The 25,273-nt window shown below is 33.4% G+C and overlaps 1 protein-coding gene across 2 annotated transcripts; it reads left to right on the top strand.

Moving 5' to 3' along the window:
- The first annotated feature begins 754 nt into the window (after positions 1 to 754).
- LOC128208246 (uncharacterized) lies at positions 755 to 25,022 on the top strand. 2 transcript variants are annotated; one of them, XM_052911729.1, is made up of 14 exons: positions 755 to 947; positions 3,363 to 3,416; positions 5,289 to 5,435; positions 6,184 to 6,431; positions 7,083 to 7,177; positions 7,850 to 8,590; positions 10,264 to 10,319; positions 11,583 to 11,653; positions 13,149 to 13,214; positions 13,667 to 13,763; positions 14,058 to 14,100; positions 14,717 to 14,883; positions 15,453 to 15,530; positions 17,400 to 25,022. In XM_052911729.1, the coding sequence occupies exons 1-14, from the start codon at positions 807 to 809 to the stop codon at positions 17,520 to 17,522; spliced, it is 2,127 nt and encodes a 708-aa protein (XP_052767689.1). In that variant the 5' UTR covers positions 755 to 806; the 3' UTR covers positions 17,523 to 25,022. The 2 variants fall into 2 exon arrangements, with proteins under 2 accessions (XP_052767689.1, XP_052767690.1); XM_052911730.1 differs by lacking the exons at positions 14,717 to 14,883; positions 15,453 to 15,530; positions 17,400 to 25,022 and adding an exon at positions 14,307 to 14,586.
- Positions 25,023 to 25,273: the final 251 nt, after the last annotated feature.

The following is a 25,273-nucleotide window of genomic DNA, read 5'->3' as shown; positions in this document are numbered from 1 at the left end:
CATTCACAGAGTTCAACAAATTTGTAAATTCATATTTTGCCTTTTTTTCTAATAGTATTATCTATGAAAAAATGTCATCCATTTTCTCTGCTTTTCTGCTGTATTTGTACTTTATATGTGTCCTTGAAAGATACAAAATAAAAAAAAGTTAAAAATATATCATTTGATTTATCATTTCATTTTTGTCTAATTTCAATATGTGTAGTTGTCGATTCTTGACTATTTATAACATATACTCTTACGTAGTAGATATGGTGTTTTTCTCATATTTGATTTGTGCAGATATTATATAATTATAATCTATGGCTGTTAGTATTTTATATGGGTGCATTTTTTCCTAATAAAGAAATTTACACTGAAAAGTTCACTTGAAAAAATGCCCAAATAATTAAAAACATAAACAAAACAAACAAAAGTAATGCAATACAAAATAAAGTTTCCCTTGAACTGTGAGTCAATATGTTATACAGCAGTTTTACAATAGTACACCACAACCGTATTTTCCACCCTGTTTCTTTTTTGGGCCCAGCTCTTTTAAAATTAAAGCTTAAACCCAATTTAGCAGTAAACAACGTTAAAGAAAACATTTGGGACAATTTAAAGGTAAAGAAATGTAATGAGAAACTATTCAGTTCGTTCGCGAGCAATCGGGGACAGAATTGACTCGATACCGACTTTCCTTCGACGTTTTATCTTGAATCATTTCTCAAGCGCCTTTTGATCAAGATTCAAAATTAGTCACATGACATCAAAATGGTAGAAGGAAAAGATTGTTATTCTTGAAAAAAATATGATATTTCGCTCAAATGATGCTCTCCTTTTTCGACGAGAATATGGTTTTCTATTTTTATCTTTCCGTTGGAGCAGCAGCTTTGATTTTTGCAATACTTGGTGTCTTGCGGTACATTTCCATCAGCAAAATCAGACTTGACAAGAGAGATGAAAGGGTTGGTTGTATTTTCTTGCTTAAGTTAAATTAGATTGTATATCCGACGTCCTTAAAATTGCATGTCACGGCTCATTAAGAATTCAAAATTTAGGCCAGACAATGAATTAAAACTCTTTTATGTTTTGTTCACACTGTCAAAATGATGGTGGCTCTATTGTCCACATAGTAAAAAATGGCATGGGATGTTTTGTCCTGCTGGTTGTAGTACTAAGTGAACCATTTCCCAAGTGAACCATGTCTAAGTGAACTACTTGATCAGGCATAGTGAACCATCTATATGGTTATATATAGGGAATATTGTCTGAATGTTATATTATATTTCAGAGTTTAATTTCTTGATTATAAATGATTCAAAAGTAATCATATCAAAGTGTTTAATTATCAGTATTTTGTATTTTGATATAACAGTGTTTTGAAAACAGAAAATAGAATCCAACAGCAAAATTACCTTTTTTTTATTTAAAGCTGCACACTCACAGATTTACCGTTTTTCCAACTTTTTTTTTATTTTTGTCTTGGAATTGGCATATTTGCGTAAATATCTGCAAACCAGTGATGAAAGACTGCTGACAGAAGGGCAGATTGCAGCTTTTCATATTTCCGTTCCAAATTTAATGCTTCATGGCTTAAACCGTTACTAACGGTTTAAGAAAAATGCATAAAACATCAAGACAAAAAATAAAAAAGTTGTCAAAACGTTCAATCTGTGAGAGTGCAGCTTTAACCCATTTCATTCGGGATACACGTTTTGGTGTAGTTACCCTTTACATGCGGGATACACCAAAAGGTGTAGTTTTTGATGTACTGAACTTTCACTTTATTTACTTTCGTTTTGACTGTATTGTTTCCGGTTAATACGTTTTCCGGTATGACCGGATGTTATGCGCAGATAGATGCGCAGAAAATTTTAATGAAGAAATCATTTTAAAACTCAAAAATCGAGTTAAATTTAAGCTTTTTATTGCGATTTTGATGCAAATTTTGGTTGAAATGAATGGGACTTTTGACCTCAGTGACGATAGTGATATTGGGATGGTTATAATGACGAAGTTTATGTGAATTTGTTTGATACAAACAGAAGACATATTAAAACATCGATAGCAATCACAAACTATGACATTTGCATTATTTGGTGGAGTTTTTATGACGATCTTGAGGAGTTCTAGAATGATTGAATGACAAAGAGGATCACCCCAAGGTTTCCAAGTGGAAATACAAAGAATGGTGGTCCTAAAGAACAATATGACCCAAGAAAGCCAGGCTATTGCACTACTGTCATTTATCAATAAAACTGTTATGGGGGCAAGACTTCTGGACCTTACTGGTTGAGGATTCAAACTGCTATGCCAATCAACTTTGCGATGAACATCCACCCGCCCAATTTGCTCCGAAGTGGACTTGGGATGATATAAACTGTTATAACTTTTTACAGATTTAAAATATTTGCATAATTCTTTCTGCATTTTAAAGATAGATTAATTTAGAAACTTTCATACATTGGATTATGTGACATTTGAAAAAAATTATGTGTGATTTTTTTGCTTTCAATTTGTGCATATTTATTTTTTGGTGTGTTTTTTTTCATCATCACCTGGTTAACTTGCAAATAATAATTTATTTAAAATCATTTGCTAATAAAACTTACATAAACATGTGCAGATTTTTATTTCCTTTCCAAATATGTAATCTTTATTGGGTCTTGTATCAATAATAAAGAAGTTATTAGTGTTTATACAACACAATGGTCATATAAAGTCAGATGGCTTATCAGTTATTGAAAAATGCCCAGATATTCAAGGTATCATATCTAACTGGGTCTCAGAATGAAATGGGTTAAGCCCCAATGAATATATTATCAATACTTCATACATTGTATAAATGTTAAATTTTATTCCATATTTATTAAATTTTTTATCCGTGTTTGTTATTTACACCTCAATCATGTCATAAAAACAAATAAGTCTGGATGTAATTAATTTAATAATTGTACTTTAATTGGCCTTGTTAATTTAACCATCTTTACAGTGTAGCAAATGTATGAAGTATTGCATGTAAACGCTGATAATAACTAGTAATAGCCACTACATGTACCATAATGTATATGTGGTTCACTTGGTCCTGAAATGGTACACTTGGGAAGTGGTTCAATTAGGAAGTGATTCACTGCTCCCTTGGGTGGAACATCCTGGGTTATACCCAGCAGATTGAATTAGCACAAGCCCTTCACAGCTTAAATACTTACCATGCCTACTTAATTTTGTCAAGCACTTAGTGTTAAAATTCAGCCTTGTCCAGCCAAAAGCTTAATTTAGATAATTGTTGACTGTAAGCCCTTCACATATCTGTATATCTATATAACTGCAAATGAATAATTCTCTTCTGAGTCAGTATGTTTAAACTTCTTTTCTTTCAGAAAAAAGTGTACATGTCAACACTTGATGTTTTGACTTTCTTGAAAAACCAGAAGGTAATATGTTTGAATTATTGAGTGACAGAGTGTACTTATTTGAAAAGGAGCAATAAGCTCTCATTTATGCCCTCAATGGGTGGCATATATTGTGTTCTTACTGTTAGTCCCTGTGTCTTATCAGCTACAAAACTTTGTCTGCACAGTTTGTGTGAACAGCTTGACCTAGGACTTCACTAGCAGGCCGCTCTAGGCCAGTAGATGACCCCTATTGGTTATGAGATCAGTAGATAAAAGGTCAAAAACCATAGCATTTTTTCTTTAACCACTTAAATTAAATTATCTGCCTCATGTTTCAAAAAAGCAATACTGAAGGGGGGCATAATGTTTTACAAACCAGGGCTTTTTCTGTAGTACCCACGGGTCCAACTATCAGACCCACTCCCAAAGCAAAATATAAGATATTTTTCCCAATCCTCAGAAAAAAATCTCAATCAGAAGTAAAAAAATAATTTAAAAAAATATTGAAGTCTTTTTTCCTGTACTGGTTCATTTTCAACATCCTAATAAACAATGAGATGTAAAGTTTGATAATTGAATTCAGAAATCATTGATTTTTGTCACATTCAGAGATCAGTATGTAATATATATAATCTGTCATGATTTATTTTAATAGATATTTACACCCCAGGGATTGATGTTTCAGCCATTTTGATCTTTTAAAAGTGAAAAGAAACTAATATTAAATAATTTCTTCATTCACAGGAGACCAGACAGTTTGTTCTTTTAACTGTAAAATTTCCCAATTTCGGCATTTTTGCAAATTTTCCCAAAATGTCTAGGGTCTTTTTCCCAAAATGGGCAGAAAAAGCTCTGCAAACACCTTTAGCTTTTGTATGTTTAACAAGATACAATGATTTCTAGATAAAAGATCAGACTGAGTTATAATTGCAATTTTCTGTACAGATTGAGATATGTGCATGACATACATTGTAATGCAAAATTGATTTCCAGGGCAAGTATTTATTATACATCTTAAGTCATTTCCTATTTTAAGTCATCACTTAAGATGTTTAATGAATACTAGCCCTGGCCTACATGTGACTCATATAACAGTCTCATTTACTGTTACTTAGTTAACTCTTTATTTATCTGGATTTGTACTGTACAAACCAAATTTTATGAATGGCTAATTGCGATGTCTTGACTAATGGGACAGTGGCCAAATACTCCCTGATTGACAGATTTACAATGTGTTATAATTTCGGCGAAGTCAATGTCGCTTTGATGATTCAAATGGGTGAAGTCTGGGAATTTTAGGCAACCACTTCGCCCAAGTCGCCCCCTCGCCCTGGTACAGATATATCCCCTAAGGAATAATGGTTGTCCAGTTAGCGCAGTGGTTAGTACACTTGCTTCTCACCTAGGCGACCCAGGTTCGATTCCTGGCTTGGGGGCATGTGTGTTTGGTTTGTGGTCACCAAGCCGGACAAGTGGGTTTTCTCCGGGTCTCCGGTTTCCCCCACAACACAAGACCACTCTCGCCTAAAATCGTGCCAACGAGAGTGATTAATATAATGATGTAATAACTTGTTTCACAATCGTTGTAAAATAAATATGTTTAAACTAAACTAAGGAATAATGGTATTACTTTATGATTTTAAGAAATGTGAGGTATACTCAATGTAACTGGAACTGTTTTTGTCTATTAGTAATCATTCATCAACTTATGAGACAACCCTTAAAAAGCTATTACCCTTGTAATAGTGACAAATAGGGCTATATATCATTCATTGATGAATGGACTGGATCTGTCAGAATTCATCAATTGTGGGTTTTCGACTACGCATTTATTGTAGAGTTACATGTATTTGTAGCATACCATACATTTTGTGTTTAAAAACTGTCATTACACAATACGCATCTTTTCAGCCATTTCCTGTGGGTGTCCACACAGGTTGGAAACTACAAGGGCTGCTTAATGGTGACAGGGTATGGAACCATGAGGCTTCCATTGACAATCAGAGTGCTCCATTCCTCATATATGCCACCTTCCGCAAAGTCAGAGTGCCTTCACAGGTAACAGCGTTCATTTTCAGAAGAATATATGTTGAGACTGTCAATTTTTCAAAGAGTTTTTTTGGGGGTATTGCAACAGCCTTGGTGTTTTTTTCAGCATTGTTGTAGTTAAAAAAAATCAACCATAGCAATAACTCAAAAACAGTTCAAGATATATTCAAATGATTATGAAATGTTGAGTTATGCCCCTTTTTCGACATATCACAACAGGCAAGCATTTGCTTTGCTCTTGTGAATAATTGTCATACCTGTGGTGTCATAAGTATGGTTATCACGAAAACAACCTTGTCAATTGCTAAAAATGTGTTAAAAAAAATTAAAATGCAACTTAGAACACTAGTAACCAGTTACAATTCATATAATTGTATGTAGAAGTAGCCTTAACTCTAGCTTAAATATGTATAGAATTATGCCCCTTGATCAATTGAGGAAAACTAAACTGACAGGCGATAGCATCTGCTTGTTATGCTCTTGATTATGTTAAATAAATTATTTTTGTCCATTATAAGTAATTAATTGTGATTCACAATACTCATACAATGTTTCATCATCAGTACATACAAGGAGTTGCAATTGACAACACTCATTAGACATTTAATAATCCTTATTCTCTAATTATTAGTACATGTACATTAATTAATTTAAGTTCCCAATACCCATTCCCTATCATTAGTACATTAATTTATTGTAATACACAATTAATTAATTAATTAAACATAAAAAAGGAAATGTTTGTTCTATTTTATAGGTGGTTCTTCAAATACTAAAAGATGTTTCCAAAACAACAAGCTGGAAACCAGGTTGCCTAGCAACAAGTATTACATCGAGGCCTGGGGGAGAGGAAGAGCCCATGGTACGAGGCAAGGGCATCATGGGAAGTCTGCCCGTGCAACACGATGTTGTGGAGGAGACCATGCCAGCTAAGCAGCCAAGTTTCTGGAGAAGCCTTTTCATGGAAGATGGCGAAATACAGACAGATAAAATGGAGCAGAAAAGGTAACCCTGTTTGGTATTCAATTAAAACTACCATTAAAACAGTCAAACATTGATGGCTTGAACTCGCTTGGCTTTAATTCCTCAATGGCTTGAACTGAATGTTGAGGACCGATTTATTTTTCTGAATGTATGCATTCCCGCTTGGCTTGAACTTTTCTAGGCTCTAAGTATTTTTGCCGGTCCCTGTGAGTTCAAGCAAACAGGTTTCGACTGTATATAATAGTATTCTGCACTAATGAATGTTGTTTGTCATATAGTAGTTAAATGTTTCATCATATTTTGCACATGTATGTGAAATGTTAACATAGGTGAAATGATATGGCACGGCACACAGATAACCAAATTCTTCAACTAAGGTCACAAGTAGATGTTTTATGTACATTGAAGAAAGTATCTGTTCTTCCAAGGACTCGATTTTGTAGCCTTACCTCTATTTTGGGGAGTAACATTCTTTGAACGGAATCCTTGAATCTGTTATGCAGGTACTGGCATCAGGAAGGCAATGGTGTGTGCTCTAAGATAGTTGGTACATCTGTGTGTTACAATGTATATGCAGATACGGGCATTCGGGAAGACAATGACATGTGAACCACACCGACTCTTTTCTTGTACATTGATTAAATGCTTATTTGTGTGTGTTATGTGTTTTAGGTACTGGCACCGGGAAGACAACGGTGTGTGCTGGCACTTGCAGATGTGTGAGGCACGTCAGCACTGGCTATTTTTTCTTGCACAGCCTGTACAGGGTATGCAGATTATTACACCCCACTTTTTCTGGCTCACTTCTGAGTTCAAATTACAAATTCGTAAAAATAAGACTAATAAGACATTTATGGTAATCAAAACAATGCATTCTTCCCCATCAGAAAAGCTCTGACCCCCGTCCAAAAATGGTTGAATAAACAATGCCGGGATTCCTCCTGTTACCTGTACACCTGTTTTCCCTCACGACAGAAGACCATCCCTCACATTAACTATGACATAACATGGTGGCAATGAGTGTGGTCATTATAACATTGTTATATATCAGTTCATGGATTCAATGCGCATGTGTGGGTACTTTTTCCTTTGAAATGCTTTCTGGGTTGAAATCTGATGAGTCAGGGGTATTCCATCCTCGATAATATTGACTTTTGGGAAGCATATGCCATTGGTGTATACCTGTTCATAATAAAATGACATGCTGCCTTAATGTAAACAGTAAAAGTTAATAAAAGCTTGCACAGTTTACGTCACACTCTGGGATTTACCTCATCAAACCAATCGAATCAGTGTTGATTTTCAATTCCCTATCGCTAGTGTTGGTTAAAAAGAATCTCCCATGTGTTTTTCCATATTAATGGAGTAGTATAAAACAACTTAATGTAGAATAAGCATTGTAAAAAAATGATTTTGAAATTATGTATGATTGTTTTCAGAGGTGGACGAGTGCCTTCTCACGGTGGTTGGTTACCATGACAACACAGATGGCTTCTCAACTGGCCGTCATGTTAGTGAAATTCTCGGTTCCCTGTCGGCTTACATTCGATACCGCAAGTGCATGGCGACGAGCCTTGTTGACATGAAAATGCCATCCACAAATCACGAAAAGTATGCACGATCCTACAGCTCGTCTGAGGATCATACCGCGGGGCAGAAAATGTTGCTGCGTTTTAGATCTCTAGTCGAAAAACCTATCGGTGCTGAAAAACTGTATTCTATGAAACAGCAGCTGGTTCGATCTACTTCCATTCTACGCCACAAAAGCCCGTCATTTACGACTGGGATGGACTTGCCAGAAAACAATGCTCAGAGTGATTTGAAAACCTGCTCTCTAGATCGAAGGAAAAACATGCCTCATTTTAGCAGATCAGAGCAAGTGAAACTGAAGACACAAAGTAGGGACTTTTACCCAAAGCCTAAGGACACAAATACTCAAAGTGATAGCGATGCAGCAAATAAGAATACTCACTCAGAGAACAACAATGTAGATAAAGAAGCAACTGTTGCCAATGCAAACACAAATAACAACAGTGACGCCTCACAGTCTGAAGATGAGACAGGTGACATGGATGATAATGATATTAAAGATTTGGATCGCTCACTCGAAGCAGATGTAGATGATCAAGAGAAATTTGAACAAAGCCTGCCACAGAAAGATTCCCCTGACCCTAGTAAAGGTAAAGAGACGACAGATGCAGTTATAGGCTTGTTTCATTTTCTAAGAAAGCAAATTGTGTGGGCTTGTTTGATTATCTAAGAAAGCAATATGTTTGGTTTTGATAAAAAGCAAATTTTATATGGCTTGTTTGATTTACATTTAGAAAGCAATTTTTATATGGCTTGTTTGTTTTACATTTATAAAGCAAATTTTATATGGCTTGTTTGATTTACATTTAGAAAGCAATTTTTATATGGCTTGTTTGATTTACATTTAAAGAGCAAAAAAATATTTGGCTTGTTTGATTTACATTTATAAAGCAAATTTTATATGGTTTGTTTGATTTACATTTAGAAAGCAAATTTTATATGCTTGTTTGATTTACATTTAGAAAGCAAATTTAATATGGATTGTTTGATTTGCATTTAGAAAGCAAATTTTATATGGCTTGTTTGATTTACATTAAGAAAGCAATTTTTATATGGCTTGTTTGTTTTACATTTATAAAGCAAATTTTATATGGCTTGTTTGTTTTACATTTAGAAAGCAAATTTTATATGCTTGTTTGATTTACATTTAGAAAGCAAATTTTATATGGCTTGTTTGATTTGCATTTAGAAAGCAAATTTAATATGGATTGTTTGATTTGCATTTAGAAAGCAAATTTTATATGGATTGTTTGATTTCTATTTAAAAAGCAAACTTTGGAAAGCTTGTTTAATTTTTCATAGTAAGCAAATTGAGTTTGCTTGTTTTTTATTTTCAAGTTGTTAAAAAAGTTGACATACACATGAGATTTGAAAATCATTTAGGAAATCAAAATCACAAAGAGTTTAATTGACCTGAGATCATATAATAATTATAAAAATTTGTCACTCAAGAAGGCAGATGGCAGTATAAGTCAGAGATAGTATTTGAAATCATTGTAGTGGTTTAACTGGGTTTTATAATAGGACAGGGTGCTGAGAAAAGGGACGGTGCTAAGAGTTAAAGGGCCATTTGTTTCAAGCTTTAGAGACCTTACAAATGATAATTTAACAAAAGATATTAGAAATGTGTTCAATTGAAGAAGTTTTATGTTTGAACTGCCAGATATGAAAGTTTGTATGAATTACATATTGTTATTATTATTATTATTATTATTATTATTATTATTATTATTATTATCAGTGGTCGAAATTAGCACAAGCCCACAAGCCCTGCACTGGTAAAATGTCTTTCGGGCTTGCTCATATTCTGAATTTTATATAGCAGGGCTTGTTCAAAATTTTGATGCTGAAGCAATAGTATAAGAATTCGGGCTTGTTCATCCAAAAGTCTAATTTCGATGACTGTATTATTATTATTATATATTTTGGAAGCTTTTAAACAAAACACAGGAAATAGTTGAGTATCTTTAGCATTCAATTCTCAGAATGCAAAAGGTTGCTGGTCTCCCATAGGGTAGAGGAGTGCTGCTTAATATGACAGGGGGCCGCACCCTCCAGTAACTCATTCCTATATTGTGTATATAATTTAATTGTATATTAAGTAATATCCTAACAAGTTTATTCACCCACTCTGACTGTTACATGTACTTTTGCACATGTTGAGGCTGGACTTGGAGAGAAAACAATGATAACAGTTGATTCTTTCCAAGTTTTGAGGTATTTTTTTCCAGACTTGTTAATAATTTTTGTACCTTTTTTTCAGAGGGCATTCAGCACATAGTGTCTGCTAACCACACAGCTGCCGAGCTAACCACTGTGGTGTGTTACCTTTCACATATTTAATATAAGATAATAACATGTAACATATACACATTTTCAATTAACATGTATATAAGTATCTTCCATGGCCTAGAGTGTGAGATAGGTTCATTCGGACCCGAGCGTAGGGTGTTTTGGGGTAGATGCTTTTTCTCCCACCTCAGTTAAACAAATTTAAGTAAAAATGTATTTTTTTGCTGGAACTCTTTTGTGCTTAGTAAAAATAATTGCATATGGATATGCAATAATTTGTGGTTGTCATGGATATGCGCGCAGTGATTCAGATTATGTTAATAGTCAAATTGGTCTTAAAATTGTTCTAAGTAGAGTGAAGCATTATTTCTTGAAATGTGCGCGCAAACTGTTTTATAGTGACATTTAAAGCGAGAAATAATTAATTAGCGTTCTAAATATTGCCACAAGACGAGGTTTCTATGATGCTACAGAAGAGTCTTTAACAAGGGAGGTAATTACAATGTGGCGACCATTAAAAAGGAGTTCCATATGGGCATTTTATCTTCTCCCATGGGCAAGATAAGAATTTCTAGCATGGTAAAATTATTGGATCTTCTTATCTGAGGTGGGAGAAGAATGTATCTATTGTCAGAACTTCTGTTGTTCTGATGATGGAGTGTACTTGAAAGTAGATTAAAATAGCTATAATCGGCCACTTTCCATAGTGATTTTGACATAATCTATTATTGAATGTAGTTATATGCGTAAGAGCTCTTTTTCTAGGATATGAGTTTGTTTGGTCCAATTTTTATTCTTTCAAAACGGAAACCATACCTGTAATTCACACCAAATTAATACATGTACTCACTTTTATTTGCTTGAAATTGTTAATATATTAATCATTTAATTGATGCATAAAAAGTAAGACTTTTAATCTACAGGGCTTGGATTTAGAAAAAAAATTGAACTCGCAAACTTTTATGAGTGCTGAAAAATAAAAAAAATTGTAAAACGGTATATCTGTGAGAGTGCAGCTTTAAATCTCAAAATGAAATACCACAATGTGCACTAAGTGTAAAACTCTTGTGTAATTGCATCATCTTTCTACATGGCTACAAAAAAAAGAAAGTAGGCAAAATTAAAGTTGCTATTTTTCAAGAGTTTTCACTCCCTAAATTGCAAGCACTTTATTACTCAAAATGCATTTTCCAATTTTCACTCCTATTTTGCGAGTGTGTGAGAGCTAAATTCAAACCCTGATCTATCAACATATGTTGTGCCTCTTTAGCATGTTCACTACTGTTTCAGGCCCTACAGGCAGCCAACATTGATCTTAGAACTTCCATACAAGACCAAGTACTGGCATCTGGAGGATGGATGTGAGTGGAAAAACTTTTGCGTCTAAATAAATTAAATACTTCTAAATTAACTTTGATAAATATCAAATTAAATAAAGAATCTAAGCTGTGTTTTTTCAAAGAAGTATTGCCAAAGCCTTGGCCATGTCAGAAATAAGCCTAAGTCTTGGGTATTGTCAGTCTTGGTGTTGTTGTCATCAGCAGCATCATAATCATGGTGCCACAACTTTAACCCACAACTATGAATTTAAAATTGTCAAGTTAAACCCTTGTTTTATGAAAAAATGACGAGTTTTGACATTCCTTCCATGGAACGCCTGGTTTTAAGTTTAAACGACAGTACAGCAACTAAAGAAGCTTAAATACAGCCCATGAAATTGGTTTCATTTCATTATGATTGTTAGAATAAACGTATAAGTTTTCAGTAATTATCAGTTCATACCACTACTATACATAAGAATTATACATATATAGGGATTGTCCATTTCAGGTTGTGTGGTCAGGACAATGATGTATATATTGTTTGTTTCAGGTTGTGTGGTCAGGACAATGATGTATATATTGTTTGTTTCAGGTTCTGTGGTCTCGACAATGATGTATATATTGTTTGTTTCAGGTTCTGTGGTCAGGACAATGATGTATATATTGTTTGTTTCAGGTTCTGTGGTCTTGACAATGATGTATATATTGTTTGTTTCAGGTTCTGTGGTCAGGACAATGATGTATATATTGTTTGTTTCAGGTTGTGTGGTCAGGACAATGATGTATATATTGTTTGTTTCAGGTTGTGTGGTCAGGACAATGATGTATATATTGTTTGTTTCAGGTTCTGTGGTCAGGACAATGATGTATATATTGTTTGTTTCAGGTTCTGTGGTCAGGACAATGATGTATATATTGTTTGTTTCAGGTTGTGTGGTCAGGACGATGATGTATATATTGTTTGTTTCAGGTTGTGTGGTCAGGACAATGATGTATATATTGTATATATTGTTTGTTTCAGGTTCTGTGGTCAGGACAATGATGTATATATTGTTTGTTTCAGGTTCTGTGGTCAGGACAATGATGTATATATTGTTTGTTTCGGGTTCTGTGGTCAGGACAATGATGTATATATTGTATATATTGTTTGTTTCAGGTTCTGTGGTCAGGACAATGATGTATATATTGTTTGTTTCAGCTTGTGTGGTCAGGACAATGATGTATATATTGTTTGTTTCAGGTTCTGTGGTCAGGACAATGATGTATATATTGTTGGTTTCAGGTTCTGTGGTCAGGACAATGATGTACATATTGTTTGTTTCGGGTTCTGTAGTCAGGACAATGATGTACATATTGTTTGTTTCAGGTTCTGTGGTCAGGACAATGATGTACATATTGTTTGTTTCAGGTTCTGTGGTCAGGACAATGATGTACATATTGTTTGTTTCAGGTTCTGTGGTCAGGACAATGATGTATATATTGTTTGTTTCAGGTTCTGTGGTCAGGACAATGATGTATATATTGTTTGTTTCAGGTTCTGTGGTCTCGACAATGATGTAGTGGTGCTAAAGAAAGTCTCAATCAAGGAAAACATTCACTGGTTAGTATTTGGGGTTAAACAAAGATCAAGAAAATACACCATTTCTCTAGCAAATGTTTAAACCAGAACATTTAGTTTAAAATATTAAGAAATACACCCATTTTATCCAGAACATAATTATAGTAAATAAGTATTAAGAAATGCAGCATTTTATCCAGAACACAATTATTTTTAGAAGTATAAAGAAATACACCATTTTATCCGGAACATATTTAAAATTAAATGTATATAGAAATGCACCATTTAACAAGAATATAATTAGCATAAGTAAAAAGCATAAGGAAACCATTTTCATCGAATTCATTTTATCCAAATTTAGAATTTTATGCTAGAAGGGAGGGAAAGAACAATGAAAATAATGTGAGTAAAACATGGCATTAGTGTAGATTATTAGTTCAACAGTAACTGTTGCAAACTTTTTTGTATTGCTCAGTGTAACCTGTCTGTTACAGTTACCTTGGTAAAGGTGTGATCCAGGCCAAGCCTCAGTCAGTGTGGAATGCCATCCGGAACCCACGAACCAAGTTTGCCTATGATGACAGTTTAAAGGTCAGTTTTTCTATATGCTATTCCATTTTAACATACACCCCACCCCATGATGGTATGTTGGGTGGAGACAGTCAGTTTGACAGTCCTTTTCCTCTTTTTAACACAAAAAAAGATCCCTGCAACCTTTCAACACAAACTGTTCAGATTCAAGTTAATATACATTTTCAAGGTCAATGTCATTTTATAGGCAAAATGCAACGTCTTTAAGAACCTAATGCCTTATGCCAGCTCCCTTTAAAACATTAAATGGATACAGTTTACTTGTAATTTTATTGGCTTTTCTTATTTTTGCAGAAAGTGGATGTGATTGAAAAAGTGTCGGACAACATCAAGATCGGTAAGAGTTGTATTAACATGTTGTAAGTTTGAACACCCTTTTAAAGGCCTCTTAGCGAATGAAGATAAGTTATTGAAAAGTATTTTGAAATTTTGTTATCATGTTTTTAGAACAATGTTACTTCTATGGAAATTATGGCATATAAGAGGAAACAAAAGTGCAGCAGAGCAAATGCCAACCTTGTCTCTTTTTTTTTCTTTTTACAGTCATTAAAGGGGAATAACTAGACAAATATTTATGGTAGTATGGACCTTGCTGTACATGTGCGTATTGTCCTCTGCAACATGTGTACTTAATTTCATATCAATATCTTGAAAGGTTTTTGAGGTATGGCAAAGATTTAAAAGTTTGCTGACAACCATGATTCATAGACAATTACAATATCTCTACTATTTTCTTTGAGCTCAAATGCTAAATAGAAAGACTTGTTACATCCACATCCTCTATAAAACATTAAGTCGTAAGACTGTTCAGCCATGGGGGCTTTTCCATAATAAAGTATTGAAGATACCACTGCTACTCGAATATAAGATGCTCGATATTGAAGACACATCAAGGAAAATTTTAAATTAATTTCATGCTCACATTTAATAATTATCTTAAATTCCTTCCCTAGTTTACTACTACCATGAGGTACTGCAGCTGTTCAAGACGGAATGTTATGACATGGTGGTCGCACAGAGTGAGAGAGTTGACAGGGGAGACAAATACATCCTAGCCATGCAGTCAGCTGACTCACAGTCAAACACAGTCGCCACCCCATCAAACACATCAAGAGTCAAGGTAAATATTTATTATTTTGGTGGTTAAAATAATGGTAAAGGTAAGATTTTTTTTTTGTAGCAAAGATGAACATGCAACCCATGCTCGTTAGAACTTTTGAGCAACAAATACATGACTGTACTGCTTTAATAATAAAATCTGCTAGCTATAGGTACATGCAGTTTAAAAGACACTTTACCTTAACTTTCATCATCAAGGCTCAAAGAAGTGATATCAAACCAGGAACTCACTGATTCAATGTGGAATAAGCATACCATTGGGATATTGCCACCAATAATACATGTATATAATATAGATCTGCAAGTTTGTGTCTTCACTATAATATGTGGTGTTATCACAATTTTGACAAAAGAGGGTGAGAGTGGTGTAGGCGTCTGCTTCTCACCAAAGAGGTTGTGGCTGTGTTATTTCCTATCATATCATTTATTTGAGATTGTTATGCATTTCCCCAAAGTGTGGAACTTCTCGATATTTTAGATACAGGTGCTAGATAAAATCCAAGGAAAATCACCCAGTTACTTCTATTTTTGTGGATTGAAGCTTGTTCTGAAATTGTTTTGTACTTGAAGGTTTTACCAAGTGGTTGGATCATTGAGCCGGTGAACAAGGACAGGAAGGTCTACTCAATGGTCACCTACATCATGCAGGTAGGTCTAAAAGTCCTGCTGGGGTGGGGCTGAAGTGGGGAATAAAATACATTCAGGGATGTGATTTGTCTGCAGATTCGTGGAATTCCGCGGATCTAATGGCCTCGTGACCCCCCCCCCCCCCCAAAAAAAAAAAAAAAAAAAATACATAAAAAAAAAAAACAGCTTTTTTTAGCTGATTTAAAAAGTTACAAGAGTTATTTTGGTTGTAAGAGTTGATATTTCAGTTTGCTTCAAATTTAAAGTCAGAAGAACCCTAAAAAGAGCTTCTAAAAAGGCAGTTTTTCTTCTACGACAGTGTGCTATTGACCCCAAGAGCGCCCCAAAAACCCATGGCCGAAATGGTTTCAGCCCTCCAGCTGCCAGGTCAATCACATTCCTGACATTATAAACAGCCTTGGTACTGAGGATGGTTGTAAAGTGTCAGCCTTTCACCCAGGTCAAAGGTTCATAAAAACCACAGCCTCTCATAATGGTCATCTGGCTCAAATTTCTTGAAACATTGTAAATCCATTGTAACAGGATTGAGCTGAGCTCACTTTTTTGTTTTGATATTTCTTTGTGTGATATTTACCTTCTTTAGAGTTTTAGGACTTTAAAAGGAAATTGTCTTTGTGATCATCACAATAAATTATTTTTTTATTCAGTAAAATCAAGATTAAAATTAAAATCAAGATGAATATTTAAATTGGTTAATTAAAAAAAGAAGCTTGTTAATTTTAAAGCTGTACTCTCACAGATATACTGTTTTTACAATTTTTATTTTTTGTCTTGGAAAGCGCAAATTTTTGCGTAAATATCAGCAAACCAATGATAAAAGATTGCTGACAAAATATCAGATCGCAGATTTTTATATTTCTGTTCGAAAATGAATGTTTTATGGCTTAAACCGTTACTAATGGTTTAAGAAAAATGTAAAAAACATAAAAAAAAAATAAAAAAATCCACCGGACCCTAACACCCCCATTATTGCCATTCAACAATACTATCCGTTACTAATTTTGCCCTTTTGGTACTGTTTTTGATAGTTTGTTCTTTTGAGAGAAATCTAAATATATTGCTTTTATAGAGCTCTCAATTTCAAGCCTTATATGAAGTAGATAAATCTTTATTTATGCTAAGCTCAACTCAACTCAACTCAACTTATCTTTATTTCCACCACACATGATGATATTCATATCATATACAAATAGTAATTAATAATGAAAATACTGTACAAAATAAGCAGATTAGAATTTCACTTTGGCAATCAATACAATTTTACAGTGCAAAGGCATTATGTCTCTTACATGTTTTAAAACACAACTTACTATTAACAATTAACTAAATGAATTAAAACAAATAACATGATATTTGTAGTCCACCTAAATGGCCGTCAACCAGTCTTTTGACGATTTTTAGACTATGGCAGACTGGTGACATGAAATGTCAAAATAATAAAAAAAGTATCCCTGATCGCTCATTATTGTAGCTAATGATATTTGCAGAAACAAACGTGCAAAGTTCACAATATTGTAAACACATATTTTGTTGTTTTATTATCATTAATTTCAATCATGTGCTGTATTTTTTTCTAAATGTCTAGGGCTGTATTCAAAAAGAATTGTAATAAAAAAAATCAACTTCTTTGGTGAAATTTTTCCATAATTTCGACAACTTATTTTAAATATCCCCAACTTCTCATTAAATTTATTTAAATGCATATATTATTTGGACCATTTTCCTTGTATTTTCATAATTTGGCTGTACAATTTTTGTTTAGTTTTCTTTAAATTAATCTTAGAAAAAAGGAAATTTTCGACTAAGTTGAAAATTTAGGTCAAGATAATTTGTGTATGGGGCACCAGATAATTGCAATTCATGTTTTAGATTGAACAAGCAGACAGCCCCCTGGGAGCAGACAGAACGCCTTTCGAAGATTTCATCGCCAAGCAGCCACTGGGTATTGCCTATTTGCGACAGTACCTTAAAGGTTGCCTCTACCAGAAATAGAACAACGCATATCTGTCTCCAATCTTCTACGCAGTGATCTCCCTTCATGATCAGAACAGAGATCTCTCCTACCATATTTGATAGCTGGATTTTAACTTGTCACATTTTAAGAAATTTATTTCATTTTTTTTATTCATATTTAAATCTTTAGATTACAGGATTTTTTCATATCTTAAATGTTAAAATATATTTGAACAAAACCATATACTAAGATTTTGAACACTTTGCCATGATTTTAATCAACATTATGTGATATGAGTGACAGCAGTGGCTTCTGTACAGCAAAGGGAAGTAATACCTGCAAGGAGTTTGATGTGTCTAAGTACAGTTAAAGGGGCATTCTGTCAGATTATGCGTAAATGGAAACTTTTACCTTCAAATTTAAAAAACAACAACATGATATTAGGAGAATATTCCATTTATAAACATAGTGATAAAGAATTCACCATGATATAAAACGAGACCTTGTGTGTCATTGTAGAGTTAAAAGGGTTGTTCTGTTAGATTATTTGAAGATGGGCTCTTTTAGATCAGAAAGGTTTTAAAAGGATCTTGTTTTTTTTCTAGATTTTGGGGCCGACATTTCAACAAGCGTTTTGTAGACAAATGTTTCAAATTTGTTTTTCTTCATTGTGATGAAATAAAAATCTATGAAAAAAGTGGTTTTGGCTGGAATTAACACTCTTGGCTTATTTATTTTATAAGATAAAACTTAAATTCAATTTTTAATACTACCATTTAATTGAAAGCTTTGATCTTACAATATCTTGCCATACGCTCATTCATGAGATAGCCCTATTATAGTGTTAAATTGCATTTAGGCCAAAAAAAAAAAATTGTTTGTTTAGGGTAACCTTCCCAAAATTTCTAGGTAGGGTAGGTAGGGATTTTTTTTTTTCAAAATCTGTCATAAGTTCAGAGTGTTTTCTTGCACATGGCAGTCTTTCATACATTACTGTCATTGCCTGACTTTGTTTTATCATATAAAAAATAATTCTGATTAAAATCAGCATTTAGCCGCCCTTCGTAACTCTCTATTCGCTAACGAATATTTTATTTGCTCAGAAACGGAAAAAAATAGTTAGGGTCGGCGCATTTTTATAGGTAGGGTCGGGTTACCTGAAACAGACATATTTTTTTTTAGGCCATGGGAAATATGAACAACTCACAAGCGTCACATCGAGTTTAAGAGGCATTTGCTTACATCTTAGTTTTCTTAAAATCTTATTGTTATTTAAAAGAAACAATATTTCTTATGGATAGTGGATAGCATTAATAATATTTAATATGCTTCTTTCGCTATTGTTTTAAAAGAATCAATATTTTTTTATGGATAGCATTAATAACATTTAATATGCTCATTTCTCTAAAAAGGAGAAGTTAAAAAGTTTTTCTTCAGTGAAATTATTGACTGTTTTTAAAAATCATATGGTTTTAAATGAATTTAGTTTTTATGGATATGCCTATAGCATTAATTATATGTTCTAAGCTCGGTTCTCTAAAACAGAGAAGGTTGAAAGATTTTTCAGTGAATTTACTCCCTTGTCGTACCCAATCACTGCGGCTTTAACCAATGATATTAATATCGTAGGGTATTAAAGGGGGACAATAGGTTTATACTTGATAGAAACAAAAAAATGTGTAAATACCAGCTACATGTAAGAAGGCCTGTATAAGGCATGGCTTATAAGTGGCTATTTGACATGTGAACTGACAGAATGTCTCTGAAAATACCAGCTAATTAGTCATATATAAGGCATTATAACTATATATAAGGGGCATTTTGATATATGAACTTCAACGCTTTTCATTTTAAGTAATGTTTTTACCAGTGAACAGTGCACTTCTTCCATTATGAACAAAGGAGATTTTGTCTTCCATCTTAAGTATTTCAAAAGTTTGCACTGTTTCGTTCTAAAAGTACCGTATATATGGAAAAAATCTATGTTTAAGTGTGTGCTGTGCTTATTAAAGTAAATTAGCCAACAATTAATTAATATTTTCAAATGGAATTTGGTGGTGGTTCACAATGTAATCTTTTCGTTAAAGGGACTCATTCATGTTTGAAAGGGTTAGTCGCTGAAAAAAGTATTTTCGCTTAAAATATTTTTTTTCAATGCTAATAAAACATTTTCAAAAGAGAGTGACTGAAAATGCTCTATTTTGCTGAAGCTATAAAGAATTGAATTATTTATGGCTACAGAACTCTGTTCAAATGAGTTTCTGTCAGTTGCTGTTTGATGTTTGTTCATAACAGTTATTAGATAAACCCAATTTCAAAAAAGTTAAAAAAATGTAACCATCATTAAAATCTGTGAGTCCCTTTAAAAATAAATGGACATGAATTTGTGTGGCTTGGTGTGTTCTGTGTATTGAAAAGTGTTTACAATTGGATTGTTTTAATAGACTGATTGTTACATTTGTCACTTGAAGTTAAGCTTAATATGTATCTCTCTTGCCACTGTCTTATTTTTGTTATTTTGTTTTACGCTTCACTCATTATACATGATTAAGAATACATTGCTTTCAATGCTTCGAACAAAAATCGTCTTTCTAAATTATCATTTTTTGCTTTCTCTAGGACTAGCATTTGCCTCTGTGAACAAAAGTTCTATAAGGAATCAAAATAAGTACACAAAATCGTCATATTTTGTTGTTCTTAAAAATATGTGTTCTTGTTAAAAGCATTTACTTGTAGGCCAGTATCTGAAATGTTCAGACCACCTTATGTGTATGCGGTATTTAAGTAATTTATTTATGTAAATCTTGTTAACCTACTGTGCTATAATATAATTAAACTGTTGCTACCAATTTGACCAGTAACAAAAGCAAATATGGTATCTTGATGAGATCATTTGCCAAGTTTTTTTTGTGAAACCATTGGATAATACAACCATGATGTGTTTATATTTACTTGCAAAATATACTGTTCTGATTGGTCAATTGATTATGTCCCAAAAGCTGAAATATAGTATACATGTGTTTATTCTTGTGTCGGTCAGAAACCAAACTTTGTCAACAAAAAAACTGGAGAACAGTTTCTCGAGGACTGTCAAACTTTAGTGGTAGGGTGACCATTTCATGACCCCTATTTTTTTTAGGTCAGTATGAAATTGAGACCTAGGACCATGAAACTTGGTAGTAGGTTGACATTGACCAGAAGATTGTGAGAACACTTGTTCAACGGTCAATAATCAATGCATTTTATTTAAAAATTGATGATTAAAACAAACAAGAAAAACCATAAAAAATCATTATTAAAGTACAGATGAAAAAATGTAAGGCTTGATAAAGTTTTGTTTTTTTTAGCCACATACTCCACAGTTAAAAAAAGCCAAAATATTGCTCATATTGCTTATGCACCAGTCAATTGTAATCCGAATCCCCCAGGTCTGGGGAATAGCGGGGACTTTGACTTTCGGTCCAGCCAAGCCCGGGTAAAATCTCTGCCCTGCGGGGATGAACTGATGGTAAAATCCCTGCTAAATGTCTCCGCACCCAAGGGACCCTAGGTAAGGCCCATTTCCCCGGCTATCCCCGGTATACCCACGGACCTGGAGGGGATGTGGTTACAATTGACTGGTGCATTATCTGTATCTAAATCATATGCATTTTTAAAAACGAAAATTGCATCAGACTGTATTGTGCACCTAAAATAAAAATAAAATATTACTTGAGGGGCTAAAAAAAATTGGGTTTCAGGTTATTTGTGAGCTAATCGTTCAAGGCCAAACAAGCTAATAATTAATTTTGTGATTAATTTTTTTTTTTTTGAAAATGATTGTTTTTCATTTTTACTTTATGTTAAATAATGCTTTTTAATGGATAAAAATATCATGCATAATAATTGTAAATAGGGTAATTTAAGTGTTTCAATTGTCACGATTATATTATTGTCACGAAATGTATTGTATGCAAAATGATTTTATTTAATACTTTTTATTGTGATCAATAATATTCCCCTCCTAGCACATTCATTTGTTTTTTAAATGTGATAAATAATATTGACCTCCTATAAATACCGTATTATCTAGCACTTTTACTCATAGAAATTGGTGCTACCTATATTGTATTCTAAAATCATTTCAAGTAAAATTGTTCAGCTTTTTGATCGCCAGCAAAACATGGCACTTGCACACTGTCAAACTTTGGGATTGCTTGGTCTGGTTTCACCGCGGGCGTCACACTATCAAACACGGGGATTGCTTGGTCTTGTTTCACCGTCGGCGTCACACTGTCAAACATGGGGATTGCTTGGTCTTGTTTCACTGTCGGGGTCACACTGTCAAACATGGGGATTGCTTGGTCTTGTTTCACCGTCGGCGTCACACTGTCAAACATGGGGATTGCTTGGTCTTGTTTCACCGTCGGCGTCACACTGTCAAACATGGGGATTGCTTGGTCTTGTTTCACCGTCGGCGTCACACTGTCGAACACGGGGATTGCTTGGTCTTGTTTCACCAGCGGCTTCATACTGCCAAACACGGGGATTGCTTGGTCTTGTTTCACCGTCGGCGTCACACTGTCAAACACGGAGATTGCTTGGCCTGATGTCACTGTTCTGAACAATTTGTCGTTTGGTGTTTTGTTTTGTTGCTGCTGTTTTGAGGAGTGCCTTATATGTATGAAATGATGATGATATTTCTCTATATGTTTAGATGATCTCTGGAATGAAGCCCATGTATTACAGTCTGACCGCTTGGTTTTATCCATGAATTATAGAAAACATTCATTATACTTTTTGTTATACCAGCTGTTTTTGGATTGTACATTTATATTGAAATAACATGTACTAGATAGATTGATTTATGATATTGATTTATGATGAGATGAATTTGATTGACTGTAAATTCTTTGTCCATTACAAATTTTATGATATTATATGACTAATGTTTATTGTCTGTTTCATTTTTTCAAAAAATAATATTGGAACTGCAAGGCAAATCATTTTTTCAGAATAGCTCTAATTATTATATGCTTTGGGGAGGTTTATGTTTATTATATATGTTTTGAGGTGGTTTACCAGTGAAGTACATGTATGCAGAGGATGATTGTTTGTTTCAGTGTAAGATCACAAAAATATTTTCTGGAATGAGCACTTGGAAAAACCTGTTTTATAGCTAAAAGCGTTACTAACAGTATAAACAAAAATGCATAAAACATCCAATTTTGAACTTAAATATGAAAATCTACAATCTGATTTTTTGTCAGCAGTCTTATACGGTATCACTGGTTTCCATGCATTTTCGCATAAATTGGCTCGCTCCAAGACAAAGAATAAAAAAGTTGTCAAAACGTTCAATTTGTGAGAGTTTTAAAAGCCAATGACATTTAATCTGTGAGAGTGCAGCTTTAAGGAATAAAATAAAAACAAATAATAAAAGGTGCAATTAATTTTACCCTGTTAACTCTACTTGCTGTTCATGGAACATAACTCTTGATGCTCACTCTATGAAATTTTATTGAGTATACTAGCACCGAAACAAAGAGTTATCCCCCAATAGGTTTAAGATTTATATTGCGATGAAAAGTAATTAATTCTCATGAAAAAATACACAAAAACAAAACATTATCTATGTATTTATTTTTTTGCCTGTCATTTTTTGCTCAGTAAAACTTGCAATTCCATTTTGTTTTGTATATACATGTATAAACATATTTTTAGCCATTCTGTTTTTCATAGAAAAAAAAAAATAGCCTTGGCTTGTCATCTTATGTGGCGGCATCACAAGCTCATTTCTATACTTGGCAATAACTTTAAAACCATTCAAGATATTCCAATGAAACTTGGTACACATGTTGCTCATAATCACAATGTGCGGCCATTAAGGCCCATAACTCTTTCTTGAGTAATTGTTGAATTATGCTTCCTTTTAATGAAAAAAATGACACAGATGGGCCTTGGAGTTCACTCTTTGACAGTCTTGTTAGACATTAAGAATATATTTTATAATTGCCACATAAAATTATTTCTTTAACCTGATTAATTTGGTCCCAGAATGTGTTCACAAAAGCAAGATGTATTCTTTTCAAAAGTCATTCTAAGACTTCCTGCTTTTACATCAACATTATTTCTTACACCTGATAAATTTTGTCTTAGAATGTGTTCACAAAAGCAAGAGGTGAATTATTTTCAAAAATTGTTCTAAATCTTATTGTATTTTCATCAACATCATTTCGTAAACTTTAAACTAAAAACGTGTTTACAAAAGCAAAACTTTAAGATGTATACTTTTCAAAAGTCTTCCTGCTTTTTCATCAACATTATTTCTTTAACTTGATAAATTTTCATCCCAAATCGTGTTCACAAAAGCAAAAGGTGTATTATTTTCAAAAGTTGTCCTATAAGGTTTACTGCCTTTTCAATGATTGTAATGAAAGTGATGGTCATTGTAGCTTAATTTATTCATTCGGAACTCCTCGGCCATTTTTATCGAAAACAACCTTGGATGTACTTTGAAGGTTTACATTCTCAAAAAGCGGTACGTTTAAGTCCACTGAAGTAGGTCCCGTAGTAATTTTATTTAGCAGTTAAACTTTATGACTTTACTCTTGGAAATCTTAATTATGTTTGCAATAATACCTTTCACTGGCAATCAATTTAAACTTAGATCAATAAATACAACTCTTAAACACTATATTTAATTAATGATATAATTCAAAAACTTACAAACTACTTCAACTGATGTACCCGCATACGTCGGAGGTTGTTTTCGATAAAAATGGCCCAGGAGTTCCAAATGTAATTATTATGGTTTCTATGATATGTATCATCTATCAATAAAATAACAGACGGAAGCATTAGTACGAAATGGTGAAACATATAAATATTGTATGTATTTTAAGCAAGACTTGAGATATATATGGATTTAAGTTATGACAATTTATATAAGAATTATTAATTAGCTGTTAAGTCAGAGGGTACTGTTGGTTGCATTTATTTTGTTTGGGATTTTGCTCGAAATATACCTGGTATATGATCATATCATATCACTAAAATCTTTCTTTAATATAAAAAACCTTCCATGTTATTTTGTCAATCTGTATCTTCGCCTTTCCCATTCTTATTAAAATCAAATTCCCAAAAACAATTTGTCATGTTACACTTTTGGGTTAATATAATAAAGGGAATATTTGCCAATACTAAACATCACGGATTGTTTTGAAACAGAAAAACAACACAAAGTTAAAGTTATCAACAGAATTACACACATGTACATGCATCTCATAATTTGTATACACACTTATTTATACCTGTAAAATCAAAATGTGGTGGATCAACAAATTATTAATTATGGAAGCTTGTGCTTTATTTCACTGTTGGCGAAGGTGTGTTACTCTAAGTACTTCGGTACATCGCAAATACCATATAGTCACCTATTTATATCATTATTTATGAATATACACTTGTTTTTATGTACATGTCTCAGTAATATGAGGCCATTCATAAACATTTCTTTGTTTGCAGTAGCCTGACCTTTTTCCTTTTTTGGGGTGGGTTGGGGGTGGAGGGGGGTATAATGACCAAGTAAAATAAAAACGAAATACAGAGTCTTGGCTATTTTGGTGATTATGGCCGGGGGGGGGGAAGCGGGGTGATATCAGTGTGTAAAAATGTCCGAATAGTTTTATTACTGAATCAAAATTATACAAAAAATGAGTCTGGCGTTTTTTACAAGTGGGTTAGGCAACTGCAAACAAACATTTCTTTACGCAAGGTCTTATGTTCAAGTTCTTAGCAATGCAATTCT

The sequence above is a fragment of the Mya arenaria genome, chromosome 11, assembly GCF_026914265.1.
Source record: "Mya arenaria isolate MELC-2E11 chromosome 11, ASM2691426v1".
In the NCBI taxonomy this organism is placed as follows: Eukaryota; Metazoa; Mollusca; class Bivalvia; order Myida; family Myidae; genus Mya; species Mya arenaria.
This window is presented reverse-complemented; position numbering and strand designations above follow the sequence as displayed.